Consider the following 26,750-nt stretch of genomic DNA (forward strand, 5'->3'; position numbering starts at 1 on the left):
CCAACATCATCTTGCCAAAATATACCCAAGTTGCTCGGTTTTCCATGCTCTCCTTTTGGAGTCAACCTGATTTTGAAAGACATTTTAGAAGTACCAGTAAGTAAAGATACTACTGTGAACCATAATTACAGCAAATATTACATTCCATGAGATCAGCCGGGGAGTTTATATCCAGAGCCAGTTCTTTCCTTGCAAGACACATGAACATGGTACAAAAAACTTAACTGACAAGGTTTCTGAATAGCTTTTTACTTTCTTACCCTAAATGACTACTTACTAGTTTGATTCTGTAAAGCAGTTTCTTCTTTCTCAATTGTTATCAGTAAACTTTCTGTGAGGTCAGCCCTTTTGCCTACAATTGCAAATCCATTCCAGACATACATCATTTCCTGACAAAAGAAACAAGAACAATCCCTTGGATCAATATCTACATTTAGCCAACAGTATAATTTGGATGGCTGCTAATGATGTCTTTTTCAGCACACATGCCCACACTATATATATAATTGTAAAGTTAATAAGTGCCAGAATTAACGTTGCCTGGACACATCGTAAATATGGAAAAAATAGTATATGATCATGTAATTAAAGACTTTATCATAACACATACACACAAGAGAGGCAAATCAAGGTTGCACAGGTAACCTTAATTCTGGCAGTTCCTAAGTTATGAGTGCTTGACATTGCAACCTTAACAATGTTAACACAGTTTGTGTGTGTCGTTCCCTAGATTTTTTTTTTAAAAGGAAAACTAAAAACCCAGAAATTCCATCATTTGGGATCATATGAACACCCAGATGATTCATCAGCAGTGTCAGAACCCGTAGATTCACCATGCAGATTTCCCCTCAATTTGGCTCTTGTTCCCTCTGTATTTGAATCAGTCAGCTTCCTCATCCACAGTGAGTGTGTGCTAGCAGAGGGTCGCTGAGAGCGACTGTCTGTGCTCTCAGTTCCAGTGACCAGCCTGGAGCAGTTATGTGGGGATGGAACATGCTCAGTCCAGTCAGACATGGAAGTTGTGAGGGACTAGAGTGTGCCCAGTTAGGGTGGAATCTTCTGAGGTTTTAGATGCTGAATTCTAAGAAGTCACTACTGAACATATTTGAACTGAGATTTTTCAAAGGTTTATAATTTGGCCAGTTTTTGGTGGATTTTCACATGGATGGCAATGGCCACCCCCACAGCCAAATGTGAAATCCTTTCTCCATATGATGATGGTGCCAAAGGTTCTCAAGAGAAAAGGTAACCAGAATTTTAACAACACTGAAAAACAACACTTTCCCTGAAAGTTTGTTCTTTTTCCTATTTGATATAAGTACTTATTCTGTTATTTAAACCAAACTGAAAGAAGGCAGCTTTCAATACCAGGGCAGGTAGTATGAGCTTCACCGGCTGAGCACCAGTATAGCGTCGAGCTTTCCTCACTGCTAACTTTTCTGTTGGGATAGATTTTCCTGCAATTCTTTGTCTTAGACCATCCACTTGTCTGTATGGGGAAAAATAGATAACAAACAAAGTAATAATTATAACATGTTTCTCTATTTATAAAATAGAAACACTCCAATTCAACACATGAAGTAGTTTCTATTCCCGTGTCTTTGACAAGTGGTTCCCAGCCAATGATCAGGATTACTACGGTAAAAGTGTCTCACCTAGAAAGCAACATCCAAAAAAAGTCGTAAAACATATAAATTAAACAAAATAAAATATATGTAAATAAAAATGCAAGAACACGAGTGATAATCACTTCATTTAATCTTTAGTTGATCTTTACTTCTTTTCACTAGATTTGCTAACTTTTGTATTAAAAGTTTAAGCATAAACCTTTACACCAAGTTTAACACCACTTAACCAACAGATGCTGGCTAAATGTTTGCTAATATTATCCCAGTTAAACAGCTGTCATTCGTATTCACTATGATTGAGAAAAATCAGTTCCTCAAAAGGTGTTCCAGTTAAACTGATTTCCCAAATAAATGAATCCTGATTAAGCCCATCATACTATATTAGCCCAGAGCTTCAGCCTTTTGTCACTGGTTTTCTAGGCCTTCCACACCTTAACAATGAGCATCCACGTGGGACCACACTATGGCACTCAGTGTTGCTATATATGTCCAGCTGCTCTACCCATTTAGTAAGAATATAAAAGTTTACCTGAACAAAGATACAATATCTTCTCCAGTTGTTTTCACATCCTCATCTGGAAGCATACACAAAATTGCAGCTTTCTGGAATACATATATTGCCTACCCAAAACAAACAAATCCCACCCCAACATTATATTAGGAAATGATTTGCAATATTAGATCAGAGCATTGGTTTATCAAGCGTGGCATCCTTCCTTCAGCAGTGAGGCACACACTTGTAACACACACCCACACACACCACGCCGCAGGTTTCCTTTTTCTTTTGATTTATACCAAATTCCATTTTCAACTAATTCATCAATGATTAATATTGACAAATTAAAATAAAATATTTTAAGAGAGCTTTTTCTTCCAAACATGTAGATTAATTTATTATGTAAACTCATAAATTAAAGAAAACAGCCTCACTCCACAGATGACAGACCAGCCTATTCCATAGTTTGGGGGTGTTTTGATTCAAGGATTTTGTTAGGCCCATCTCTCAACATACCCCCATGAACCCATATCCAAGCAGGTTGTCTGTCTAAGGAACTTCACTGGAAAGAGCAGTAAGTGGAATTTGCAATGAAACTTGTGGAAATTCATAAGTCTCCTATTCACTTTCAAAGGATGAAACTTGTAAGCTTCACTTAAGTATCAACTGGATATAGTATTCTCTTCATTTTTCTTGGCAAAAGCAAGACAGACACCCCAAGCAGAAGATAGTATTCAGTTTTGACAAAAATAAAAGACGTATGTTCAAGTATTTTCTGAATGTTGGCTTCATTTTTGGTTTTCATTTTGAGGTGTCTATTTGCAAGGAAAAGGGTAAGAGACTTTTTTTTTCTTTTTTTGTGCTGGAGCTTCTTATTTTAAGCTCATTGACGCTGACTAGCTGTTTGGATAGTACTATTTGATTAACTTTTAAAATAGGAGTTTAATCAACTAACTTTTGTTCTTGTACATTAGATCTTGATTAAATTAATCCAGTGAACTTTGTTTTTCCCTCTCTCTTTTTTTGGTCTCTGGTGAACATCTCAATTTATATGGTGTTGAAATTCACAAACTCGTTGTTTACTAGTTTACTTCAAATTTGAGAGCAAAAGTCTACCTCTGCCACACACTGAACCTAATATTTTTAAGGCCAATGTTCTTTTGTTTATGGATTTAAATTGGGCTCATTATGGAAACTGAAATTCACCCTTAACTACGGAGTGGCTACTGCCATGTCATCATAATGTCCACCTGCCCATTTACCTTAGACCACCTGCTCTCTTTGCAGAGCAGGTCTGCATACCGATATGCTTGAAGCCATTTCTGCTGGAATGAGTAGCACCACATCAGTTCCCAATAACAGAGGTGATGAATCTGTTTCCACTCTTGCTGAGCAGCAACGCATTCTTCAAATTTTGACTGTGCCTACAGTTCATTTCAGTAAAATAGAATAATGACAGAGGGAAATGATAATTTTACTAATTACAGTACAACATGAGAACTATAGCTACTTAGCTAACTAATGAGCCAAATCCTCTCCCCAACATCTTGGGCAAATAAATGGGCTAGATACTAGAGAAGTCACAAAGGCAAGGCAAATTCATTCATCACCCAGACTGTAAATAGAATACAGACCTAAAAGTGGCAATTCTTCAACAAAAAAACTTCAAAAACAGACTTCAATGAGAGACTGCTGAATTGGAATTAATTTGCAAACTGGATACCATTAACTTAGGCTTGAATAAAGTCTAGGAGTGGATGTGTCATTACACAAAGTAAAACTATTTCCCCTTGTTTATTTCCCCTCCTACTGTTCTTGTAAAGTGCTGGAAATGGCCCACCTTGATTATCACTATAAAAGGTTCCCCCCCCCCCCCCGCACACACACACACCCCTGCTGGTAATAGCTCACCTTTCCTGATCACTCTTGTTACACTCTGTATGGTAACATCCATTGTTTCATGTTCTCTGTGTATATAAAATCTCCCCACTATATTTTCCACTGTATGCATCCGATGAAGTGAGCTGTAGCTCACGAAAGCTTATGCGCTAATAGATTTGTTAGTCCCTAAGGTTCCACAAGTACTCCTTTTCTTTTTACAGATACAGACTAACATGGCTGCTACTCTGAAACCTGTCACCCAGACTGTGAAACTGTTCCACCTCAAGGGCTGGAATAAACTCTATTGTACCATCGTTTCCCAAACCCAAATGGAGAGAAAACCAGAGAGATCTATCCAATTAAAATCAATGGGACGACTAAGCTGAGCAAGGCAAGCACTGAATTTATCCCAAAGTCTTACACAGTACACAAATCTAGAACTACGATAATAAAAAATTAATAATAAATGAATAACAATTAATTACCTTTTCAAAATTTCCTTTCAGTATATCTATTCTGGCATCATAAAACAAAATGATGGAACCCTTGAGAGGAAAAGAAAAAACAAATAAATAATCCCTACTTTAATCATGGGAGTATTTATTACTTGTTTTTGTAAAATACATCAAGAGTACGCACATTTGGAAACTTCTGGAGGTAGGGTTCAAGAAGAGTCTCTGCTTCCTGAAGGTTGGCTTCCCCTATACCTACAATCATCACAAAAGAAGCTCAGTCTCACCAGAGCAAAGCAGATTTTTACAGATTAATCTCCAAATTACATTACAGTTTGACTAGAAGATTCGTGAACAGTCTTTGGCTATATAAAAGGGGAAATTATTATTTTATTATATTGAGTTTCACTAAAAAACAAAATCACATCCTCGAACCATTAATCACCTTTAGGGTAATAAATGTCCCCAGTACAAATGGAGCAGAATAAACAAACAAACTGTCTTAAAATGAATTTCTTCATTAGGGCTTTTTTTTTTTTTTAATACAAACAACAATCCTAGTTTAATCTTGTCAGAAAGTTAGGAAAAACTTCTTCATTCCCCTCACTTCCTAATTTTCATCTCAATAATCAACAGCAGATGGTACTGGGGCGAAATGACAAATTTCTAAATTTCCTGACAAGTCTAGAAAAATGGGAGGAATATTCACAAGTTCAAAGATGCAAATATATATCGGGAACACAGGTAAACTAATTATGACTTTAAACCTAAGTAACCTGACCAATTTTATAGGAGCCTGAAGTTCTAAGGGCTTCATACCACATACATTCCTGACCTTCTAGCTAGAGTACCATCCCAAATTCCCAGTCTCTGGTCTCATCAGGCTCTGCCTTTTGGTTCAGCATCTGGCTTGTATGCCCCAGCAATATTTGTGAAATGTGTGTGTTTGATAGGTATGAGCTTGAAGATATACTTCATGGGGGGTAGGGGGAGCGAATACAAATAAAAGGTAATCATCTTTGTGTTTCTTTCTCTCCATCCCTCCTGTATTTTCCCTTCAGATCTAGGGAGGCCTATAAACAGACAAAAGTATACACATATACACAAATATGTATACATGTGTGTGTACACACACACACAGAGAAAGAGGCAAGCAGATAAATAAATGTTTAATATAGTAGTACACATTTGTTCCCCTACTTATTTTTCAATATTTTCAGCATTAAACTATGTAATGTCCTAATATAAATTTAATAATCCCATTATTCCAGTTTTTTTTCTAAACAGTGAGTCAATAAAAATTTACAAAAGAGTATGAAATATTTCACAATATGTTTACAATGTCACATAATCCAGGAACTATATTCCAGTTCTTACCAAGGATTAAAGAGACGTAAGTATGATATACCAGCAGGGTAAAAGTACATAGTATGGCCCTCAAACTGGTACCAGAGGCACCTTCCCGCAGCTGATGGAGGCCCAAGTTCTATAGAAATCACAAATATGTAGAGATTTAGCTATCAAATAGATTAAAGGTGATAATTTAATAAAAATGATATAATTTTAAGCAGTCAAATTTCAACAGAAATTTCAATCATTTCATTTTTCCTTTTAGGTATACTGATCTCTTAATTTATTACCTGGCACAAATCCTGAATGACCCACTCTCCCAATGGGAGGAACAATGGGATAAATCAATGGGACTAGTCCCCTTCTTAAAATTAAGAATGTGCTTAAATCCACTAGTAGAATGGGAATAGAGCACTTAGTGCCTTGCAGGATCAAGCCCTTGGTGTCCTTTTCCTTTCTCGGCCCCATCCACTGGCTGGGGACCTCCCCCAACATTCCCATTCACACCTGTAGCCCATATGCATTCAGATAGGAATCCCACACACAATGAAATACTCCCCCTTTTCACCTCTATCCCTAGGCAGAAACCTTCCACTCATGTTCACCTTTCTCACTGACACACTTTGGCAGAGACCCTCCTCCTATCCACCCTTTTGCAGCAGCTCCTCCACAGACCCCTGAAATATTCAACCCTCTTCCACCATCAGATAATATTTTGGGAGGCCCTCACTGAACTGCTTTCCCAATAGATTACACCCCACCCCCACTTCTATGCCCCATTTGCAGCAACTCCCAATGTCCTGTGAATGCTGAAGAGAAGTATTATAATCTATGGAGACCATGTCAGGGAGGTAGGGAGCTCATTTATATAAAGTCTCTGCCCCACCCGCAGTTTCCATGGTTCTGACTGTAAAGAGTCTGAGCAGCTGCTCCCTGCCCATTCCATGCCTGCTCAACTCTCTTTAGGAGCAGTCAGGCTAGCTCAGGGCTTTTCCATACAATAAAGCGCTCTTAGAATATGAAATCCAGCATCCGTGTGCACAAATTTGATTTTAACAATTTTGCTTTTTGAACTGGTGTTCGTTTAAAAGGAGTTCTAAACATCTAATGTTTAGATGCTTGGTACAGTGCCTAAATTTGTTCTGTAGCTTAACAAGTTGTGATGATAATATCTCAAAAGGTTTCAGCTTTGATTCCTTCTGGATTATCAATTAATTAATTAATTATTATTATTCTGATTGGACCCTAGGGTGTACTTTGTCTTTTTATCTGTTGTTGTAAAAACCAATTACCAGTCATGAATAGCTTACATTCTCATTTTACATATCACAAGCAATAGCTGTGGGAAAGGTAACAGTAATACGATCCTACAGTGACTCAGCTGTGTCCCATGCACATTTCAAAATTTAGCTACCTGATATTTTTTATATTGTTTATTTAACCCATTTCTTGTAGGTAGCAAGGCAGAGGGGAGTTTTAAAAGGAATGTACATGAGGAGAGGATACGTACATAAAGGGCTAGATGATGACTTGGAGTACTCTCCCACATGGGGGGAGAGGAGTAAGAACCTTCCTTATGCCTCTGAGTAGGCCCCATACTCTTGGGATTGGGCACACATGAGTAAGGTAGAGCTGTGCACTCACAAATCTTTCCTCCCAGAGCAAGAGGGGTGGGAAATAGACAGGGCCCAGGCTACACTTCTAATGGCTGGTGGGGAAGATGTAGGAATTTGCTGCTAGTTTAGGCCAGCGGAACATTACTACCCTCTCCTTGAGGCAATGGGGAAGTAGGAAGGAAACTGTGCCTCAAAGGCAACGTCTCCCAGGGCTAGTCCTGGAGTGGTGGAATTTATGCACCATCATTTGTTCAGGGTGTACCTAAAGGAACAATTTTTACCTATCATTAATATTTTTGATGGGCATTTAAAAGACCAAATGTAAAAAAGCTGACTTAAATGTACCGTACCTTTCACTTTACACATTTAAAATTAAATCCTTCCACACTCCACCAGAGAAAGCACTAACATTTTAAAATCAAATTTAATACCCTATTGCCAGAAAACCCAATAAATTCCAGAAGTCGGAGAATCCTTCCTGGTAAAAGGGACAGCATCTGCAATATCAAACAAAGAGAAAAAAATGAGAGTTTAATCAAATATACAAACCTTATGTGCAATATTCAAAAGAAAACAAATTCTAAAAACTGCTATAAATCTACAACCATTTCAATAGCGTGAAAAATATCAAAATACAAATATAAATACACTTTTAAAAAAATCTTGAAGTACACATGCATGATCAGGCATTGTGCAACCACTTTACATGTGTGACACCATTTCAGCTCCCACTTGGTCTTGCATCATGGAAGCCACTAGACCACACCACACCGTGCTTTCTCAAGATGATGACTTCTTATTTCAGGCTGATTTGCAATGTCAATAAATTGTGGGTTATTTTGGGTGAGGGTGAAATATTTTAATATTGACTATAGTGCCTATATTATTCTTTCTATTGTGGTAGCACCAGCATCTAAATAGTCTTTTTTTTCATTCCTCCTTTAAAAAACATTTTTAGCATTTCCAATCAGATAATTTAACACTGTCACCTTGGAAAGTTCTCTTTGTGACTATTTTGTAAGGATGGAACTAGTTGTCCATCTTTGCCCCACATGGAACACAATGGAAAACTTTTAAGGTTAGCAAACAACTTTTTAATAAACATATCAAAAGGAAGGTCTGGTTGATGACCAGTGTTGGAGAGGATCAGTTCAGTTTAGTTTATAATTGGTCTGTTTGTCTAGATAAGACTTTTTTTTCCCCTTCAAATTTCCTACTGGGGAACCTCCACTGATGGTAGCAACAAGGAATGCTAGTATAATCAGGCTGCCACTGGTTTCTTGTATTTTAGGACTATATTGTCTAGTCCTGCTTTAAATAGCATTAAATGACATAGTGGTTAACATGAGAGCAACTAGTCTACATTAGTACTCTCACTGTTATTACCATGAGTGGTAATGCAATGATCAGACATTTGAAATAAATTACTAGTGCAGACACCTAGATTTATAGATTGTAAGGCCAGAAGGGACCATTGTGATCACTGCTTAACTCAAAAGGAGGGCATCTAAGGTCAGGATACAACAATAAAAATATTAAAATACAGATGTCCATATTAGCTTATCTAGTGATGGCTGCAGTATATTGCTTTTATATATTGTCAGAAATAGTATTTTTTCTTTAACAGTAGCTTCAGCACACAATGCAGACACCGGAGTTTCTATGTTCAATATGTTTTTTTTAAAATAGGTTAGGAAGTTGTAAAAAAATAGCAGGCATGCAAGAAGAAGTCACCACCTACTACTGCCACTTTGAATAAAGGTTCTACAAGGTCACCACATGAGCCTGCAAAATCCACCCACTCTGCACTACAAGACTGTCTCATTTATAAAGTGATGGCACTTTAGACTAAACTTTCATTTCCGCAAAGTAAGTAACCTAATATAGAACATTATGTCCATATAAACTCCAGTAAATTAGATTCTACCTAATGGTCTTTTTACAGTTTCAAATTCTAAAAACATACCAAATTGAATGCTCCTATTCCAAGTTTTACTCCTCCTTCAAACTGATGGTAGGTTTCTTTTTTTTTTTTATTGCCCTGAGTCATCTGTAGCACCTGATGGCATTCTCTTAATTCAGAGAAGAAAAAGAAAATACAAGTGAGAGGTGATGACAACAAAAATTAGACCAATGTAATTTTTTAAAAAGAATATGGCACTAATGAAATTGCACCTGCTTACCCCAGGGCTAAATGTGACCACACGTATTGTAACAACTTACTTGTATATTTGATAACTTGTCCTAATTTTGAGGCCACCTTTGATAAAGTTGATCATATTTTCATCCTGGAAAAAACAATTTGTGTGTGCAAAATGTGCAATTTGTTTTCCATTATGAAGTTGTGCACAACATATTTCTAAGAAATTGTTTCCTTTTAACTAAATCTTTCTTTTGACAACTAATAAAGATAATAATAAATATATAAAAATAAATAATAAATATATAAAATTTAAAAAACAAAAAAACATTTTTCAGTAATTAACTTTAGTCTTACAAATGATTACACAGTATATGCTGAATTGTCCAGGAGACATTTTTCTGTGTATTTTGAATGACATGCTTTAAATAAAAAACAAGTTAAAAAGAAGTGAAAATCAACAAAAAATAGGGCTAAGAGAGAAGAAAGCACTTCAGCAACATATTGACTGAAATAAGAAATTCTCCACCAGATGGTGCTACAGGAACTTTTTAGAAAGAGTTTCTAAAGTGTGCACTCTAAAATATGTATACATGAGCAGAGAACAATACAGAGGAGATCCCAAAGCGTCCCCTAACCAGATGAATTCCACGGGCTGATCAGTAGCAACTCCAACTTGCCTTGGGTTGCTGTAGGACAGCAAACAATAGATATTTCCCAAAACATTATATGTTACTTTCTGTAGAAATGTAACTATACCTACTCTTTATTTTGAATTTTCCCACAGAAAAATTTCATTCTATAAAGGCTTAACATCCAAACTCATTTAGCTTTTTAAGATTCACTCTTCAGTTAAATCCACTGATGGGTTGCTGGGTGTTTTGGTTTAGTTTTATCTTTTTCTCCTTAATTAATATTTATTTTAAGACCTTGAGCCTGCTAACAGTAATCCCATTGGAGTTGGGGGAAATGGGGCAAATAGGCTAATGGAGAAAATGTGAGAATTTTAAATCGCTCCCTCCCCTTAAATGTGTGGCCCTTTCAGCCAACTTAACTCATTTTCTAGTGCAAAAACTATATCAGTGCAAACTAATTTATATTAAACAAAGCTAATTAATGTTGGCTTCTGGGTGAAAAAATTGCTTCTGAAATAGCTGCTGAGCTTTCGGAGAAGGGCTAGGGGTCCAAATGGAACCCGATGACGTTTAAAAAAAAAAGAGAGAGAGAGATGCATCTACCCACAACCAAATATATTCAAAATAGTAAAAAGAAGGTATTTACAACCTCTCCCTTATTGTTTTCTCATCATTTTACTAGGAATTGCTTTTCATTATGGAAAGATAGAACCTAAAAGTGTTTTTTACAAAAGACTTATGAGCCATTTTCTAACAGTTATAAACCACTTCAGGGTGGGCATTAGTAGACTAGTGATGCAAATTGCAGTTGGTGAAGACACTTGGCTTCAGGATATACACCTCATAATAAACCCAACATGAACACAACTAGCTTATGATTGTAATACATTCCTATAAGGTAGCTAGCACTGTTTCAGCTGTATATGAACCAGAGAACAAAAAAGGAAATGCTGCTATGTGATCAGCATCAACTGAAATACTGCTAGTCAGAAAGGAAGTTCCCATCTGCTTCATCTATGTGCAGCAATGCACTGTTGATAGGTGAATCACAGGAATGCTCCACCCTCCTGATACTCATGAGTAGTGACCAGTGTCCAGTGACCAGTATACTTAACGACGGTCCATCAGTGTCATGAACCGATATAACAACATGTCTTAGACCACAGGACAAAGGGATATGAGGTGAGCAGATATATTATTTAAAATATATCTATGTATCTAAATGGAAAACAAATTGTAGGGTAGGATAGCATGTTGAATTTTCATTTATTTCCTATTAAATAAACAAACAGTTATTCACTGTATAGCCTTTCTTTCCCCGCAAAAATATTACATCTTTTGTGAGTGGAGTGCTCTTGTTGGATGATTACTAGCATCTTTCTGCTAACCTGCACATTCACAGAGAGATCTGAAGTGAAGAACAGACATTACCTGTACAAATGTGAGTGCTGCTTTCTGTAGCAAACATTCAGCATAACAGATTTCTGCATGCATTTCCTCTATTAAAAACAGAAAGAAAAGGAACAAAGGAAGCCTCAAATTATTTATTGCAGATACAGTATTTTTGTTCACATTCAAATGCAGTATTTGTCAATCACTAAAACAATTTTGACAACAAAATAACTGGTTTTGTTGTTAATTTTCAAGCCACTCAAACACCTGTCAAGAAAATTAGATGAAAAACTAGCTAAAATTAGTCTTCTATGTCACCTCTCTTCAGCCAACAACCTAGACCCCTTCCAATCAGGCTTCAGTACAGGTCACAGTATTCAGACATCACTCATTGCTTTGATATGGTATGGTACCACTGCAAGGTAAGTATGTCCATTCTCATCCTGCAGCATTCGATACTGTTCAGCAAATAGTCTTGTACTCCCTTCAGGGACTGCAGGTTGGGGTGGGCTGGCGGGGTGCTGAAGGAGAGGGAGGCTGAGGGGCCCCAAGGATGGACTATGGGGGGCTGGAGAGGAAAGGAAGATTGAGGGGACCCTACGGGTGGAGGGATAGACTCTGGGGAGATAGAGTCCACTATTTCAGCAGTGGACTTGCCCTGTGTGGCAACTGCAGACTTGTACTGCAGTAGTGAGCTGTAGAAAAATTGCATCCTTAAAAACTAGGAGACCATCATGTTCATTTTCATGTATAATGTCTGCCAGCAATCACAATTTGAGCCCACTTCTTCATCATCATTACACCAACTAGCGCATTAAATGGAAAGCAAGTGGACATGAATAAAGAAAGATTCAATAATTAGAAGTCCCTTATCTTACTTAAAATCTGATTACAAGACAGACATATCATAAAATTAAATTTTAAACAGTATGAAAGTATTGAAAGAAGCAAAATTCTTACACATGCACTTAGATCCCATGGTAGTAGATGCCTTAGAAAGGCAACAAACAGAGATACTACACTGCAGTATGTGTACTCCACTTATTATATAAATGAAAAATAATAAATCTCTATTTGTCTCTATTCAATATTTTATTATACTGCAATAATTATATCATCAAAAATTACAAAAACACTTCCTATAATATTCTGAAGCTCAGAATATTTCATAAATCAGAACTGTTCTTTTAAAATACTATTCCTTGTAAATCCTGTACATTTATGATCATATATAAATTTCTCCTTTTATGATACAATTTTTAATTTGTTCAGGGAAATAAACAAGGCAGCTGGGATTTTAAATGAACGTAACATCTACCAAATGGTGAGTGCTGTATTATATGCTGAATCTTTGGAAGCTAAACTCAAAACAGGCTCTACTTCAAGCAATTAGGTATTTAAGAATGTAAACCAAAATTACAGTGAGGAAAATTAAATAATGTATTGAAGCTACACACTGAGTTCACACACTATTATTTAGATTAAGTGACAATTTGGCTTTTAGTGATATTCAAAACACATACACCAGGCATGAAACTCAACATGGACTTTTTATTGGTGTATGGAGACCTAGGGCCATCTGTTTCCTTTAACAGTCAAAATTCATACTTCAGAGGTAAATCTCAAGCCTATTGAAAGTTCAGGGGTATTTGAGTCAACACAATTTCTATGATAATGTGTATTTAAAAGGCTAAGAGATTGTAAACCATCTACCAGAAAAATGAGCTGTACAAGTTGAATTGCATGACATTTATTTCTATGAAAAAACTGTTGCAACCAGCAAAGGACAGGATACAAATATCCATAACAAGCGGCCAAAAAAACCTAACACCTTCCTGTGTTGAGGATCACTGAGATATTACATATATAGCTTTTTTAGCAGAGGGCCACAGCTTTTAGCCAAGGACAATGCTTAAATTAAGTTTGCGCAGCCTGAGATAAAGCCCCCACTCAATGGGGGAGTGTGATTAAGAAAGTTGTTACAGTGCATGCAATTAAACATTTCCAGGACGATCACATGATTTGCTGAAGTACCATCTTCCAAAAGCAATACTTCTGGGAATGATGAAAAGCAACAGGAACACAATATTACAATTGCTGCTAATACACACACATATTAAAAACTCAAACTCATAACCCTTGAAGATTATCAGATGTTATTCCAAAACTTTTGAAAATTGAACCCCACTTCAGGAAAATTAAAATAATCACTTTCCCCTTCTACCCTACCATATATTGTAAAAGGCAGATCCATCTTAATTTATGCACCTCCAGGGCCTCTCCAGTAGAATCATTAGCACCCCCCACCCACCCTCATTTTGTGAAATGCTGCATTAGAGGAACATGTGTATATCAAAATATCCACCTTGAATGAGTAACTTTGTTATTAGAGGTGTCCCCAATATTTGGATATGAGGGGGGAAAACTTCACCTTTTCTACTTTTTTTTTTATAGAAGGTGACTTAAATCACAAAACTGCATCTATTTGTATGTTGTTTTTCACAAAATGGTTATTCATATATGTTTTTCAGAAAATGTCTCTCATTTCTCTTACCTTCACTCAGCTGTTCCATTGACTGTTTGGAAACCAGACTGGACAAAGACTCTACCACAGTGCTTCTTTTCCTGAATCTATGTCAGCCAGCCATGGGAGAAAAACAACAACATAGGATAAGTGAATTTCAACAGGCATTCACATTTATCAAAATACACTGTGATTATTAACACCCCCAAACTTTAGAGAGAGATTTTATAGTCATTCTTTAAAAAAAGGAATGTTACTTACTACCGGGACTACAGTTTTAGTATATATTCCCATTCTTGACATACACAGAAGCCTAGGAGTCCATGCAACCTTAATTTGCCCCCATTGTGTATATGCATTATGATACAGTCTTTAATGACATGATCACACACATTTTTTTCCACAGGACCCCCTCCTTCTTCAATGCAAAGAACTGAAAATGCTCTGGGGATGAATCAGGGTGTTGTAATAGAGATTTTAATTTTGCATGCCTCAGTTTCTGAGTGCCCAATCTGAGATACCAATATGGGCCTGATTTTCAGACGTGCTGAGCACATGTAGCCCCCAATGAATTCATCTGGAAGGGTGGACACTGAACACATTTGAAAAACAGGTATTAGGTATCTAAAGCTGGGAACTCCAAACTGTGAACCTTTGAAAATTAAGGCCTACTTGCACAACGTGACGTAAGTGCTGACACACATAACAGAAAGCAGACTCCTTCCTTGACAATTCTTGCTTCTTACTATTTTTCCCCAATGAAGACTGCCTTCTTATGGGAACACATTTCTCATCATGCCTTTCGATGGGTTTGCCCTTTAAATTTGGCAAAGACAAGAAGCTGCAGCCCTAGACTGGATGTTTTGCAGCTAGCTGTTGTAAATGTAAACCTATGTTTCTCTCAGTTTTCTTTTTCTTATTGCTGAGAGGACTAAACACTGTTACACACCAAGCTGACAAATCAAGTCCATGGCAGAGGCAGAAACAGAGGCTACATTTCTTGATTGTTAGTCCTATGCCCTAACTATAGGGCCACAATGTCTCCATAGGTTCAGCGAAGAACATAAATTCAGAAGTTTTTTAATCTGAAGATGTATCAACCTCTTGTCTAGATATTTTGCAAAATCCACCTCCCGTGAAAAAACTCCAGTATAGTAACTCCTTACTTAAAGTCATCCCAGTGAACGTTGTTTCGTTGTTACATTGCTGATCGATTAGGGAACATGATTGTTTAAGTTGTGCAATGCTCCTTTATAACGTCATTTGGCAGCCGCCTGCTTTGTCCACTGCTTGCAGGAAGAGCAGCCCGTTGCAGCTAGCTCGTGGGGGCTTGGAACCAGGGTGGACCAGCAGCCCCCCTATCAGCCCCCCGCTCCCCTAAGTTCCCTGTGTAGCAGCCACCCAGCAGGCTATCAATTGCTGGCAGTTCAGCTGTCATGTGCTGCTCCTGCCCTCTGCCTTGGAGCTGCTCCCTGAGCCCCCTGCTTGCTGTGCGGGGGATGGGGGGGGTGGCTCATGTCAGGGTGTCCCCCTCCCCCTTGCTCCTGCACCCTGCTTACCATCTCCACAAAGCAGGGGGGACACACATGACATGACAGGGCTCAGGATGGAGGGAGCTTCCTGGCAGCAGATGTGGTCTCACCTTGCTGATTAACTTAACAAGGCAGTGTACTTAAGAGTGGGTCAGCGTACTTAAAGGGGAAATGCGCATCTCTCTCTCACACACACACACACACTCACTGTGTGTCTCTGTCTGTCTGCCATGCTGTCTCCCCTCCCTCCATTCCTGCTGCCTTGTAGAGTGTGAGGCTACATTAACAACAGGTTAACCCTTGAGGGCTCAGCCAATTACTAGTTCGTTATTTAGCAGTAAGGCATTCCCTGGGAAATATCCCAGCCTCTGACTTCACCACCTCAACCAAGATCCACAATAATCATTGCTGTGTACAGTATTCAATTGTTTGTTTAAAACTTATACTCTGTATGTGTGTGTGTGTATAATTAATATAGTCTTTTGTCTGGCAAAAAAAAAGTTTCACTGGAACCTAACCCCCCCATTTACATTAATTCTTATGGGGAAATTGGATTCGCTTAACATTCTTTTGCTTAAAGTCGCATTTTTCAGGAACATAACGACAACGTTCAGTGAGGAGTTACTGTAGAGGACAGCTTTGCTCAGGTTACTTCAGTCCTCCGACTTCCAGTCAAAACCAGGAAGCAAAGAAAGGCACAAAATAGTTAACTGGAGGGGGACGGTGCACATATGTTTACTGTAAAGGAAATTAAATGTTTGAAATTTCAAGACCAAAAAGGTGAGTTCATTTTTGGGTGAAGGTTCAGGTCAGCTCTTAATTTTTCAAAATATATGGTCCATCTATGAACACAACAATACAAGAGGACAGGATTTCCATAATGACACCAGGAAAAACACTGAATACCATATTTTCAAACAATCAGAAAATAAGGGCTGCACGAAATCCTGTGCCCAAAATGCGTACAGAATTACTGTAACTGCATGTAGAAACTGCCTATTTGCTTGTCTACATGGCTAGTTAGATACTTAATTAACATTTGAGTCTACAAATACCTGATCTCGATTGAGTCTTCAGGATTTACCAGAATACCTAGTTCCATAATATGCTTTGTTCTGTCATACCCAACTTAATCTCCCATCATGCTTGCTCCATTCTGGAACGGTGGTCAAGTACTGATTTGTGCTGACAAAGTAGAAGCTTGACATATACGAATGCCTATTTTATTTAATATCTGTCAAAATGTAAATTGCTTAGGCTTACCTTTGGCAGGTGTGTAAAGCTTCCTTCATTGTAGAAATCCCCATTTGGATATCCTGGTGCTCGAAGGTCATAGCAGCCTGCATAACTAAAATAGTGCTGTAGCCAAGGGCATGGTACATGCTGTCTTTAGACCTGGGGCAAACATACAAATCTTATGCATCTTAGCCAAACAAACAAATTAAAAAAAATACATCATATTCTTCAGCACCAAAAAGCAAAGTTAAGTTTGCTCAATGGTGTCTTGTGTCCTTCCAGAACATTGTGACCATCAAAACAACCTCTGAAAACCAGGAAACACATAGTAAACACAACTTTAACTCTGGCCCACCTGGAGATGGCAAATGCCATCCACCTGCATCAACTGGTGGGGGAACTTGATGGGGCAGTGAAAGAGGACAGTCCAGTAGCAAGTGAGGGAGACACTTGCCAAGGGATAATAGGTAGCTGCTCCCCTGCAAGTCTCTGGCACCCACCGGCTGGCTGGGGAAGAAGAGTATTGATTGGCTAGCATTTTCCAGCTCCCAAGATTTTCCTCAGCGTAGGAGCCATGTGGAGCCTCTTTTGGCTCTGTTCCAGCAGCCCATCCTACCCACCCAAACTAGGAGTGGGAACCCAGTCTGATAGATGCTGAGGATCTAGCAGATCACCTGTTTAGAGCGTCAGGAAGGAATTTTTTCTCCCATGGCAGAGGACCAGAGAATTATTTGCCTTCCGCACAGCACTTTCAAGCCACAGCAAATTAAGTAGGAATGCACTCGGGACCTAACTAAGGTGCTGGGGTGGTGTTTATTTGTCGCAACTGCAGCCGGTTTCCAGTGCAGTTCAGAAAATCAAATGAACAGTTCTCAGAGGTAAAAGACCTGGGATGTTGATGATGGGCTTTGGGCTCATGTGATAGGCTGAGCCTTGTGGGCCAAGGTCGGACCTTGTGGCCCTTGCAGTACAAGGTCCGTACCCTGATGTACCCTCTGATCCTCATTGGGATCATCATGGTGTGTGCTAGAACTCAGAGAGAGCTGAGTCCTGAAGGTAGGCTAAGGAGAGCGTACCCTGCATTATGGATTATACAGTAAGGAGCCCTGTAGCCCTGGCTCTAGTTATGGGTTATATGGTAAGGAGCCCTATAACCACTGCATTGGAACCAATTAAATACCTGGTATAGGAGAGTATGGGTGATGGATAGGTAGCATCCCTCTCCTGTGATAAAATGTAATAAAAGTTGCAGCCTGCTGTTTAGTTCCATGCATGTGTCTGTCCTCATTTTGCAGCTGTATCCACATCAAGAGCCACTGGGAACTATCAGTGTGCATTCCACCTGCATTAATTGTGTTAAATATAGCTGTACTGGATAGAAGCATTCATTCAGAGAAGTTTGGCAGAGCTGAGACTGTGATATCTGGGGGACCCTTCTTCTCGGGGGGGGGAGAGGGGGAAGGGAACTGAGTGCCTCATTGCCCTCCTGTATGTGAACAAAGGGAAGAGGTGTATGCATACCTGGAGAGATCCAGTATGCCTCAATTCAGCACTGAGTGCTGTTATATCAGTAGCATTGTACAGGAACCTCTTTGCCATGCAGATTATTACCAGTGAGATGGGATATGAGAGTACTCTCTGGGTTTAATGTTGGGTAAATTAAAATATATTGTCACATGTAATTCTGTGGTAAGAGTGAAGAGGCTATAAAAGGGGATGAAAAGGTTGTAATATGTAGCAAGTTAGTTTCTGTGGGGCTGGCTCACTGTTTGAGTGTAGGACAGGTGTTTGTAGCTTCTGTTCAGAACAGCTCACCTAAACATAAGTTTTGCCTTAGCAAAGACAGGGCATTAAATTCTGTGCTATCGTGGTCATATACCCTATTTCCTGAGTAATTTGTACTATCTGAAAGTGCGAGAATGTGTGTTACGGGCGTATTAGGGCATTGCTCAAAGAGGGCTCAGTTAAGGCTGTGTTAGTATCTCTAGTGGGATGGCTACCCCAGTCCAGGAGAAAATGGGTTAAAGTAGGCCAGAGAGGCTGCACAGATGGGCAGCCAATCAGGGCCAGGCTGAGCTCTATATAAAGGCTGCAACACAGAGGAGAGGGGAGTCTCCCCCTGACCAGCAAGGGAGAAGGACTGGCTCTTGGGAGAAGGAGCAACCAGCGGGTGGTGCCACAGTGGTGAGCAAAACCCATTACAGTATCTAAATTAACTCTATTTCCTGGTTTTCAGAAGTTTGAGTTTTGCTGAACATGAAGCTCTGGAAGGGCACAAGACAAACAGGCAAATTTACCTCTGCTTTAACAAAGTTTTTTGCCAGTGAATCTCCCACTGTTTTGAAGTTTGGAGTTTTTGTTCATCTGGTGTTACTTTTGTAGGAGTTAGGCTGTTTTAGTCTAAAGGTAAAGAATGATATGTGATTCCTAAGCATTCCTCCCCACTCCTGTACAGTTTGCTCCTGTAGAAGGGTGATGATGGTTATGCTTTGAAATGTTTGGAGTTGCCAAGGGGACAGGGAGAGAAATCAGACATGACTATTACCCAAAATCTTGGCAGTTTTATTCCACATTGGTTACAGTAATGGGTCTCAATCTTTCCAGACTACTGTCCCCCTTGATTTGTCTTATATACCCCCAAACTTACACCTCCCTTAAAAACTACTTGCTTACAAAATCAGACATAAAAATACAAAAAAGTGTCACAGCACATTATTACTGAAAAATTGCTTATTTTTCTCATTTTTGCCATATAATTGTAAATCAATTGAAATATAAATATTGTACTTACATTTCAGTGTATAGTGTATATAGAGCAGTATAAACAAGTCATTGTCTATATGAAATTTTAGTTTGCATTGGTTTCGCTAGTGCTTTTTCTATAGCCTGTGGTAAAACTAGGCAAATAACTAGATGAGTTGATGTACCCCTGGAAGACCTCTCAGTACCACTGGTTTACAGTAACTTTAAGCATGTGAGATAAGACCAGTGTATCTCTCTTCTTCTTTATCTCCTTCCCTCACTATCCTCATATAGGTGACACACCAATATTTTCATAACCCTCCCTTTCCCATCCTATTAAGCCATTAGCCCATAAAAGTTGTTCCTTGGGCCGAGCACCTTCTGCTGTTGCATACATATATCACAGGCTGCAACTTATTAGGGAGTCACACACTTCTTTGGTTATAAAGGTTGAGCTATACATTCAGCCAGTGCCCTCACTGTTCTCCCCAGCAGACCCTTCCCCTATTCTGGCCAGGCCTCCGCAGTCATGCCCTTAGCCCACCCAGTCCTCCCTGACTCCAAGCCAGCCCCCACCCACTCCACCACACATAAGGGCAGCATGTACTTTCAGTTTGTATTTTCTAGTTTTTGGATGTTTAAATCTGTGTTACTTTCAGGAGCCTCTCAGATCGCAGCTCACATGGGGGAGGGTGAGTAGGGCTCAGAGTCCCCCTTGAAGGACAGAGATGCCTAGATCCTGGAACACATACAGGGAGAATGGCTCAGATTCTCTCCCATAGAGCCAGGGCACACCCAGAACCTGGCTTCCCTGTGGGGAGAGGGAAGAGAGAGGGACTCAAGTAGCAACATGCCCAGGAATCACTCATATATCTGCACAGAGCATGTGTAATTTATTATCTTTCAGAAAACAGTTACCTTTACCTGTTAGCTGTACAAATTAGCAGGGCACATTTCCAGAAAACAAAACAAAAACCCTTGAGAGAGGTCAATTGTTGACATGTGCATACATTCAATCTCCGATTTCTGCTAAGGATAGGATTCAAATTTACAGTGCAGGGGCAACTCAGCGTCGGTGACCACAGTATGTTGCACTGAACCACCAAATTACTGTGACAACTGGCTGCCTGCAAACCCTCTTGTATAGTCTTGCTACACATGTACATCCAATCGCTTTGGGGTGAGAGTGTTTGGTACATACCATTCTAGAGAGCTAAACTCTTTCTTTAATAAGGTTTTAAATATTGCTTTCCCAAAAGGGGCAACGAGTGCCATGCACTAACTAAGATAAATGTCAAGCAACTGAGATCAGTTGGAGGACAAAGTCATGGGTTGAGCCCTAGCTATGTGCAAAAATTTACAAGAACTCGTTGACTTTGTAAAATACTGTTTTTTGCCGGGGGCTGTATCTCAGGAACCCCTTGGTCAGATGACTCCAAATTTGGATCACCAATCCTATCTGTACCCTCATTGGGTGCAGCAAATTTCAAGATAACTGAGTAAGCTTGCAGATTTTAGAGCCCTCAAGAATCATCCTTTAAACAGGAAGCATTCCCAACTTTAAGTATATTTTACATGCATGCACTCACTCACTCATAAACAAAAGCATCCCCATTTCTTTCAGATATTCCTTTCTAGTCAAAAGATTGTTCCTATTATCGTTAAAGGAGGACCCATGTGGTAAATCATCATACTACAGGAATAGATTTATTTAATAGAGAAAATCTTTCTACTAAATTAAGCCTTTATAATTGTACTTTCATGCTGATTTTCTTGATGGGTGGAGGTGGCAGGGAGGAACAGGGAGAACTAGAAGAAAAATAAGTTTTTCAAAAGTCGGAGTTAAAACTAAATCCTGCCAACTGCTGTGCTGTAAAGGGAGAAGAGCAGCTCATCTCCAACTTCCAGGTAACACACATACCGCCATCACGGAAGTATCAAAGTGCACTCCACCGCATTCCTCTATCCTGGCCTATTTTTTGAAAAACAGCCATATTTTGCAACAAGTCTTTTGTAACACATACAAGATGACAGAATTTCTGCTCTCCCCCCTTCCTTCACTGCATCTGCAAGGACTTGATTTAGGCCTTAGAATTACGACTAAAATAAAACAAAGTCCCTGGGTTGACTGACAGGGCTTGTAACTTCAGTATGTTTAAACAGAAACAGTATATACTGGGGAAGCAATGCAGAATTGCTTTGGTCAGGAGAGATAAAATGGAAGTAATGAAAGCTACTATATTCAGAGGTCTTAGATTAGTGCTCAGCAACCAGATGGCATGCCTTACAGTATCTGTCCTCATTAATTCTAACAAACAAAATGAACTCACCATGGCCGAAGTAATTCCAGGGCTTCAGAAAATTTATTATTTAGAAATAAGTTCAGTGCCATTGAACATTCTTCCAGCGCACACTTGAGATCCATCTTGGATGCCCTAATAAAAACATACAAATATTAAAAAAAAGGGGAAAGGATAAGTATTCGAAACTGTATTCAATAGTAATCTTTGCTTTCAGAGCTGAACACAAACTGCATCACAGCCCAACTGTTCCCTAATCTTTTATGCTTAGTTTGTTACTTTAAATTCCTAAACAGCTGTTTAGGATGTAAGTTGCTGCAGAACTGTTTGCATTAATGGATTCCTCTAACCCTTTTTTAAAATGAGAAATAATCAAAGGATAGAAATTAGTTAATTTCAGAAACTAATTAATAGCTTCTTTCCTTTAGATTTACAGTATGTGTTCCAAAAGCCATGTAGGTAGCTATTTTATAGTGGTTTTTTTTAAAAAAACCTATTTATAATAATTGACTCTTACAAAAATGTTTTGTATCAGTTTTCTAACAGCCATTGCTTTTATTCTGTGGGTTTGTTTTCTTGCTGTAAGGATGCTGATGATCTTCTTTGTTTACCATGACATATGTCATGCCTTCCTGGAATTAGCAGTCAATATGAAACGCAATCTTTTATCAATTACTATTTATACAATACTGTAAATATACAAAATACTTAACTAGTCCAAGCTCTGAAGAGTTTGTAGTCTAACTCAGGAGAAATACAATACATAGCACCAGATTCTATATTGACTGCCATGTCTATGAAGGTATGGTTTTTTTGTTAAACAGACTGACAAATCTTTATCAACTGACAAAGTCTAAAGGAGTTTGGTCTGAGTAAGGACACCAGATTGGGCATTACAGTGGGCTTCACCTGAGTAAAAGAGGTTAAGCAAAAGAGAAGGCAGCAATCATGTCAGTGAGATTAACTTCCAAGCAGTAAACAGAAAAAGAGGACCTTATGGAGGAATTCAAAAAAGAGATTTCTTGGTGCACATGAATTGTGTAACTGTTATAAATATAGGCATACAATGTATGGATCAGGAGAAAGACAAAGGTGAAATGTGTGGTTTTTTTTTACATATCTCCCTACCTGAAAATCCAGGTGTTCTTACTTACCATGAGTCTAACTGTGAAGGAAGGAAACCTACTTGCTTCTAATAATGGATGAAAGTAGTTAAGAATCTAATGATTTTTAATTGTCTTATCCCAGACCCTTTTAGGGCTATGACCAAGTATTGGGTCCCATTGGGAAGTCACAAATTTCCCCTTTCTGCTGATTAAATCTCCCATTTCTTTTACTGGAAGGTCACAGGACAGTTTAAAACTGACATCTTTATTAAAATAAAACCTGTATCTGCTCAAAGGCCAATTCCTACCTATTCTGGGTCTTGGATCCAGTGTGATATCCAAGTGTTATAGTTTTTGAGCCCCAGCTATGTGCAAAAATTTTCAAGAACAGTGTGGCCAGTGTTATATTTTTCTGAGTGAAATTCTGTTTATGAAGAAAAGAAGGAAATGTACAATTCTTTGACTGGTTTTTAAAAAATATTAACAATTTGAAGATGTTCAGATGTTTGGAATGTTAGAATAAATTGTGGGGATATGGATTAATGAGCAGAGCACAGATCTAGTTGTTAAAAGGTACAAGATAAATTAATTTATCATATGGCTCTGCAATTTATTATATAAATATCCCTTTCATGTGTGTGCACTTAAATATTCTACCAAATTATTAAATTTCAATTGAATAAGGTAATAGTTCTCCAATACAATTAAGAGAACTATGAAAGAAAATAAATACAGAGAACTGACAGGAGGGAATTAAGCTAACAAATAGATAAGATATAGTATAAACAACTTTAGCAGAAGTACTCCTCTGATTCAACTGTTCCAAGAATCAAAGCCTGCTGTAGTCCAAGGCTTATTGACTTCAATGAACTTTAAATCAGGCACTTTGACATTATGCTGTTGGAAATAACTTGTATTGCTACATAAGGTATCTCCTTGGCAACATGTTGTGTGATTTTACACATTATATGGTGTTACCCTCACAAATAACTTGAGACATCTACCACATTGTTCACAAATTCTGAAAATGTTATTTCCCAAGGAGGCCTGTGATATTAAACATTCTACCTTTAACTGTACGTCTGACTTTAAAGGAAAATTGATACAATTTTCTTCATGAATCATGCTTTCCTCTTTCAAAATATGGTCAGTTTGAGCTCCCAGCTACATGCTTCTCAGATGCATCCTAGAACTACTATTTTCCCCCCACTATCAGTTGACAAATATCATACAGATGACTTTCATATATTATCATCCTCCAATCTTCTCCCCAAGTCTTTTATTCTCTTGTGATGTTATTTTAATTAACTGTATTAAAATTCTGCATAATGACTGCACGAGCTTCTATATTCTACCCCTCAGAAGCCAAATTTTCCTCTCAATTATATCAGTATATTGAAATTGCTCTGGTATAAAAGAGTTTGGCCCTATGTATATTTGTATGTAATACATATATATGTATATATATCCCCTGTCAAAGGAGGAATGGAACAAGGTTTGAAGGAAAAGAGGAAGAATTGTAGACTGCACTGATTGGTATAAATTATGCTTCCCACTCTACTGCTATTATATCAGTCATTATGGACCCAGTATTACAGACCACAATCATTAAAAAATCACAAGGCCATCCCCCTAAAAATCATGAGATCAGCTTAAAAGTCATGAGATTTAAAAAAATTAATAAAAAATCTATTCTAGTTATCTAATGTACTTATATGACCTCCATTTCCATAGTATCTGAGCACCTCTTAAACTTTAAGGTACTTCTCCTCACAACACCCCTTTCAGGTATGGAAATGCTATTATCCCCATTTTTCAGATGGGGAACTGAGGCACAGAGAAATTCAGAGTATATCTACACTGCAATAGAATACCCATGGGATGGCCCCAGCTGACCCAGGTCAGCTGACCTGGGCTCACACGGCTTGGGCTGCAGGGCTCTAAAATTGCAGGGTCTAAGAGCTCAGGCTCCAACCAGAGCCGGAATCTTTATACTGCAATTTTAGCTCTGCAGCCTGAGCCCTGCAAACCCATGTTAGCTGACCCGCGCTCTGAGATTCAATGCAGTGGGTTTTTTATCAGTGTACACATTGACTTGCTCAAGGTCATGCAGCTAGCCTGTGGCAGAGCAGAGAACTTAACCCTAGTCTCCCAAATTGCAAGCTTAGTGCTCTACCCATTGGATAATCCTCCCTCTCACTTTTTCTTTGCCTTCTGGCTTTTTAGCCTTTAGGGTGATCTCACTTCACTTTTTCAAGCTTTTGTTCAGCAACCAGGAGGATTAGGAACTTATTTTTTAAAATGAAAGTTGAAATTCCAACTACCCCATGCTTCCAGCTGCTTGGGCTTTAAGAAAAACACTAAATTACTAGATGCATGATAAAAATAATGCGTTAGCAACACTGTGGGCTCCAATCATGATCCCCAAGCTAGACTATGTGATAATACTTGTTGTCGTCATCAGTTGGAAAATGGTACCATCATTCTAGCAACCCTGAGAGTCTCAGGCAATTTGGGATTTACTATAAATAGCCATCAAAATAATCATTCAGAATTGGAAGAATACTTCAAAAATTCAGATAAATTATTTTATTCATTCCATTTTCTTGCCTCATAAATTTGGGATGTTATGCTCTTAAAACAGATGTTCTTTATCTTCTGGAGTTACAGTAGATCAGCCTCTACCTCTACAGTAAACTGGGGTACGATCATTATTCTCCTGGTCCTCACTGGAAAAAGAGAATGGGAGGGAGCTGAGACCCAGAATGGTCCCTCTGCCCCTCTCTTTCTCCTTCCTATGAAGAAAGAAAAGAGGGAGATGACTATCCACTCTCTCTGCTGAAAGGTGATAAACTATGTTGACAGGCACTGAGCTGCAGCATTGGGAGCACAGAAACCATTGTGGTGCCATGGACAGCATAGGAAGTTCTTGCTGCTGCTCAGAAGGCCTAGCCACAACTTTGCATACTTTGAAATAGAAGACAGTAAGGGTACGTTTACACTGCAGCTAGAGCATGCCTCTCAGCCCAGACATGCTAAAAACAGCAGGATGGACATTGCAGCACGGATGGCAGCTCAGATTAGCTGCCCGAATCCAAGACCGCCTAATCCCCTTTATCCAAGTTTGGATGGCTAGCCTAAGCCACCACCCATGCCACAATATCCACGCTGCTATTTTTAGCACACTAGCTCAAACAGAGCTAGCATAAGTCTAACTGGACTGGGAGGTATGGTTTGAGCTGCAGCGTAGACATACCCTAAATTTGCAACACAAAAGGATCTTCAAGTCTAAGAGCACAATTCTGCAAGTCATTGCCCACACAAGTAGAGTGCAAGGAAAATTATTTATGTGAATAAGGGCTACTAATGTGAGGAAAAAGTTGCTGAATTGGAGATTAAATTAAACAAAATAAGGGTAGATTTTCAAAAGCGCAGGGCCAGATTTCAACATCCTCAATTAGGGCCAGTTTTGAACAGAGCCCAGCTCCCATTTAAACACATAAATTAGAGCCACATTTCCCAAATGCTAAGCCAACAGCCATTCTCATTATGACAATTAAGGCTAGATTTTCAGAATTGCTCAGTACTTCTGAAAATCTGGTCACTTATTTTGGTGCCTAAACAGGAGCTAAGCTCTTCTGAAAACCAAGTCCCAATTATGGGAGTCAAGCTCTTTTAATAGCCTGACTCATAAAGGAAGAGTGAAAATAACAATATAAT

The 26,750-nt window shown here is 38.7% G+C and overlaps 1 protein-coding gene across 3 annotated transcripts in view; it reads right to left on the reverse strand.

Moving 5' to 3' along the window:
• Nucleotides 1-26,750, reverse strand: part of TTC39B (tetratricopeptide repeat domain 39B) — a 138,724-nt gene that overhangs the window by 21,839 nt on the left and 90,135 nt on the right. For all 3 annotated transcript variants that reach the window (XM_075128794.1, XM_048850371.2, XM_048850372.2), the window contains 14 exons: nt 21,955-22,059; nt 16,910-17,041; nt 14,145-14,221; nt 11,630-11,697; nt 9,647-9,711; nt 9,390-9,495; nt 7,855-7,920; nt 5,835-5,943; nt 4,645-4,712; nt 4,491-4,550; nt 3,387-3,548; nt 2,158-2,249; nt 1,369-1,489; nt 278-389 (listed from right to left, as the gene is read on the reverse strand). In XM_075128794.1, coding sequence (XP_074984895.1) covers nt 278-389; nt 1,369-1,489; nt 2,158-2,249; nt 3,387-3,548; nt 4,491-4,550; nt 4,645-4,712; nt 5,835-5,943; nt 7,855-7,920; nt 9,390-9,495; nt 9,647-9,711; nt 11,630-11,697; nt 14,145-14,221; nt 16,910-17,041; nt 21,955-22,049 — 1,333 coding nt within the window. In that variant the 5' untranslated portion in view covers nt 22,050-22,059. The remainder of the gene's footprint in view (nt 1-277; nt 390-1,368; nt 1,490-2,157; nt 2,250-3,386; nt 3,549-4,490; nt 4,551-4,644; nt 4,713-5,834; nt 5,944-7,854; nt 7,921-9,389; nt 9,496-9,646; nt 9,712-11,629; nt 11,698-14,144; nt 14,222-16,909; nt 17,042-21,954; nt 22,060-26,750) is intronic.

This window comes from Caretta caretta, chromosome 5, assembly GCF_965140235.1.
Source record: "Caretta caretta isolate rCarCar2 chromosome 5, rCarCar1.hap1, whole genome shotgun sequence".
Lineage (NCBI taxonomy): Eukaryota > Metazoa > Chordata > Testudines > Cheloniidae > Caretta > Caretta caretta.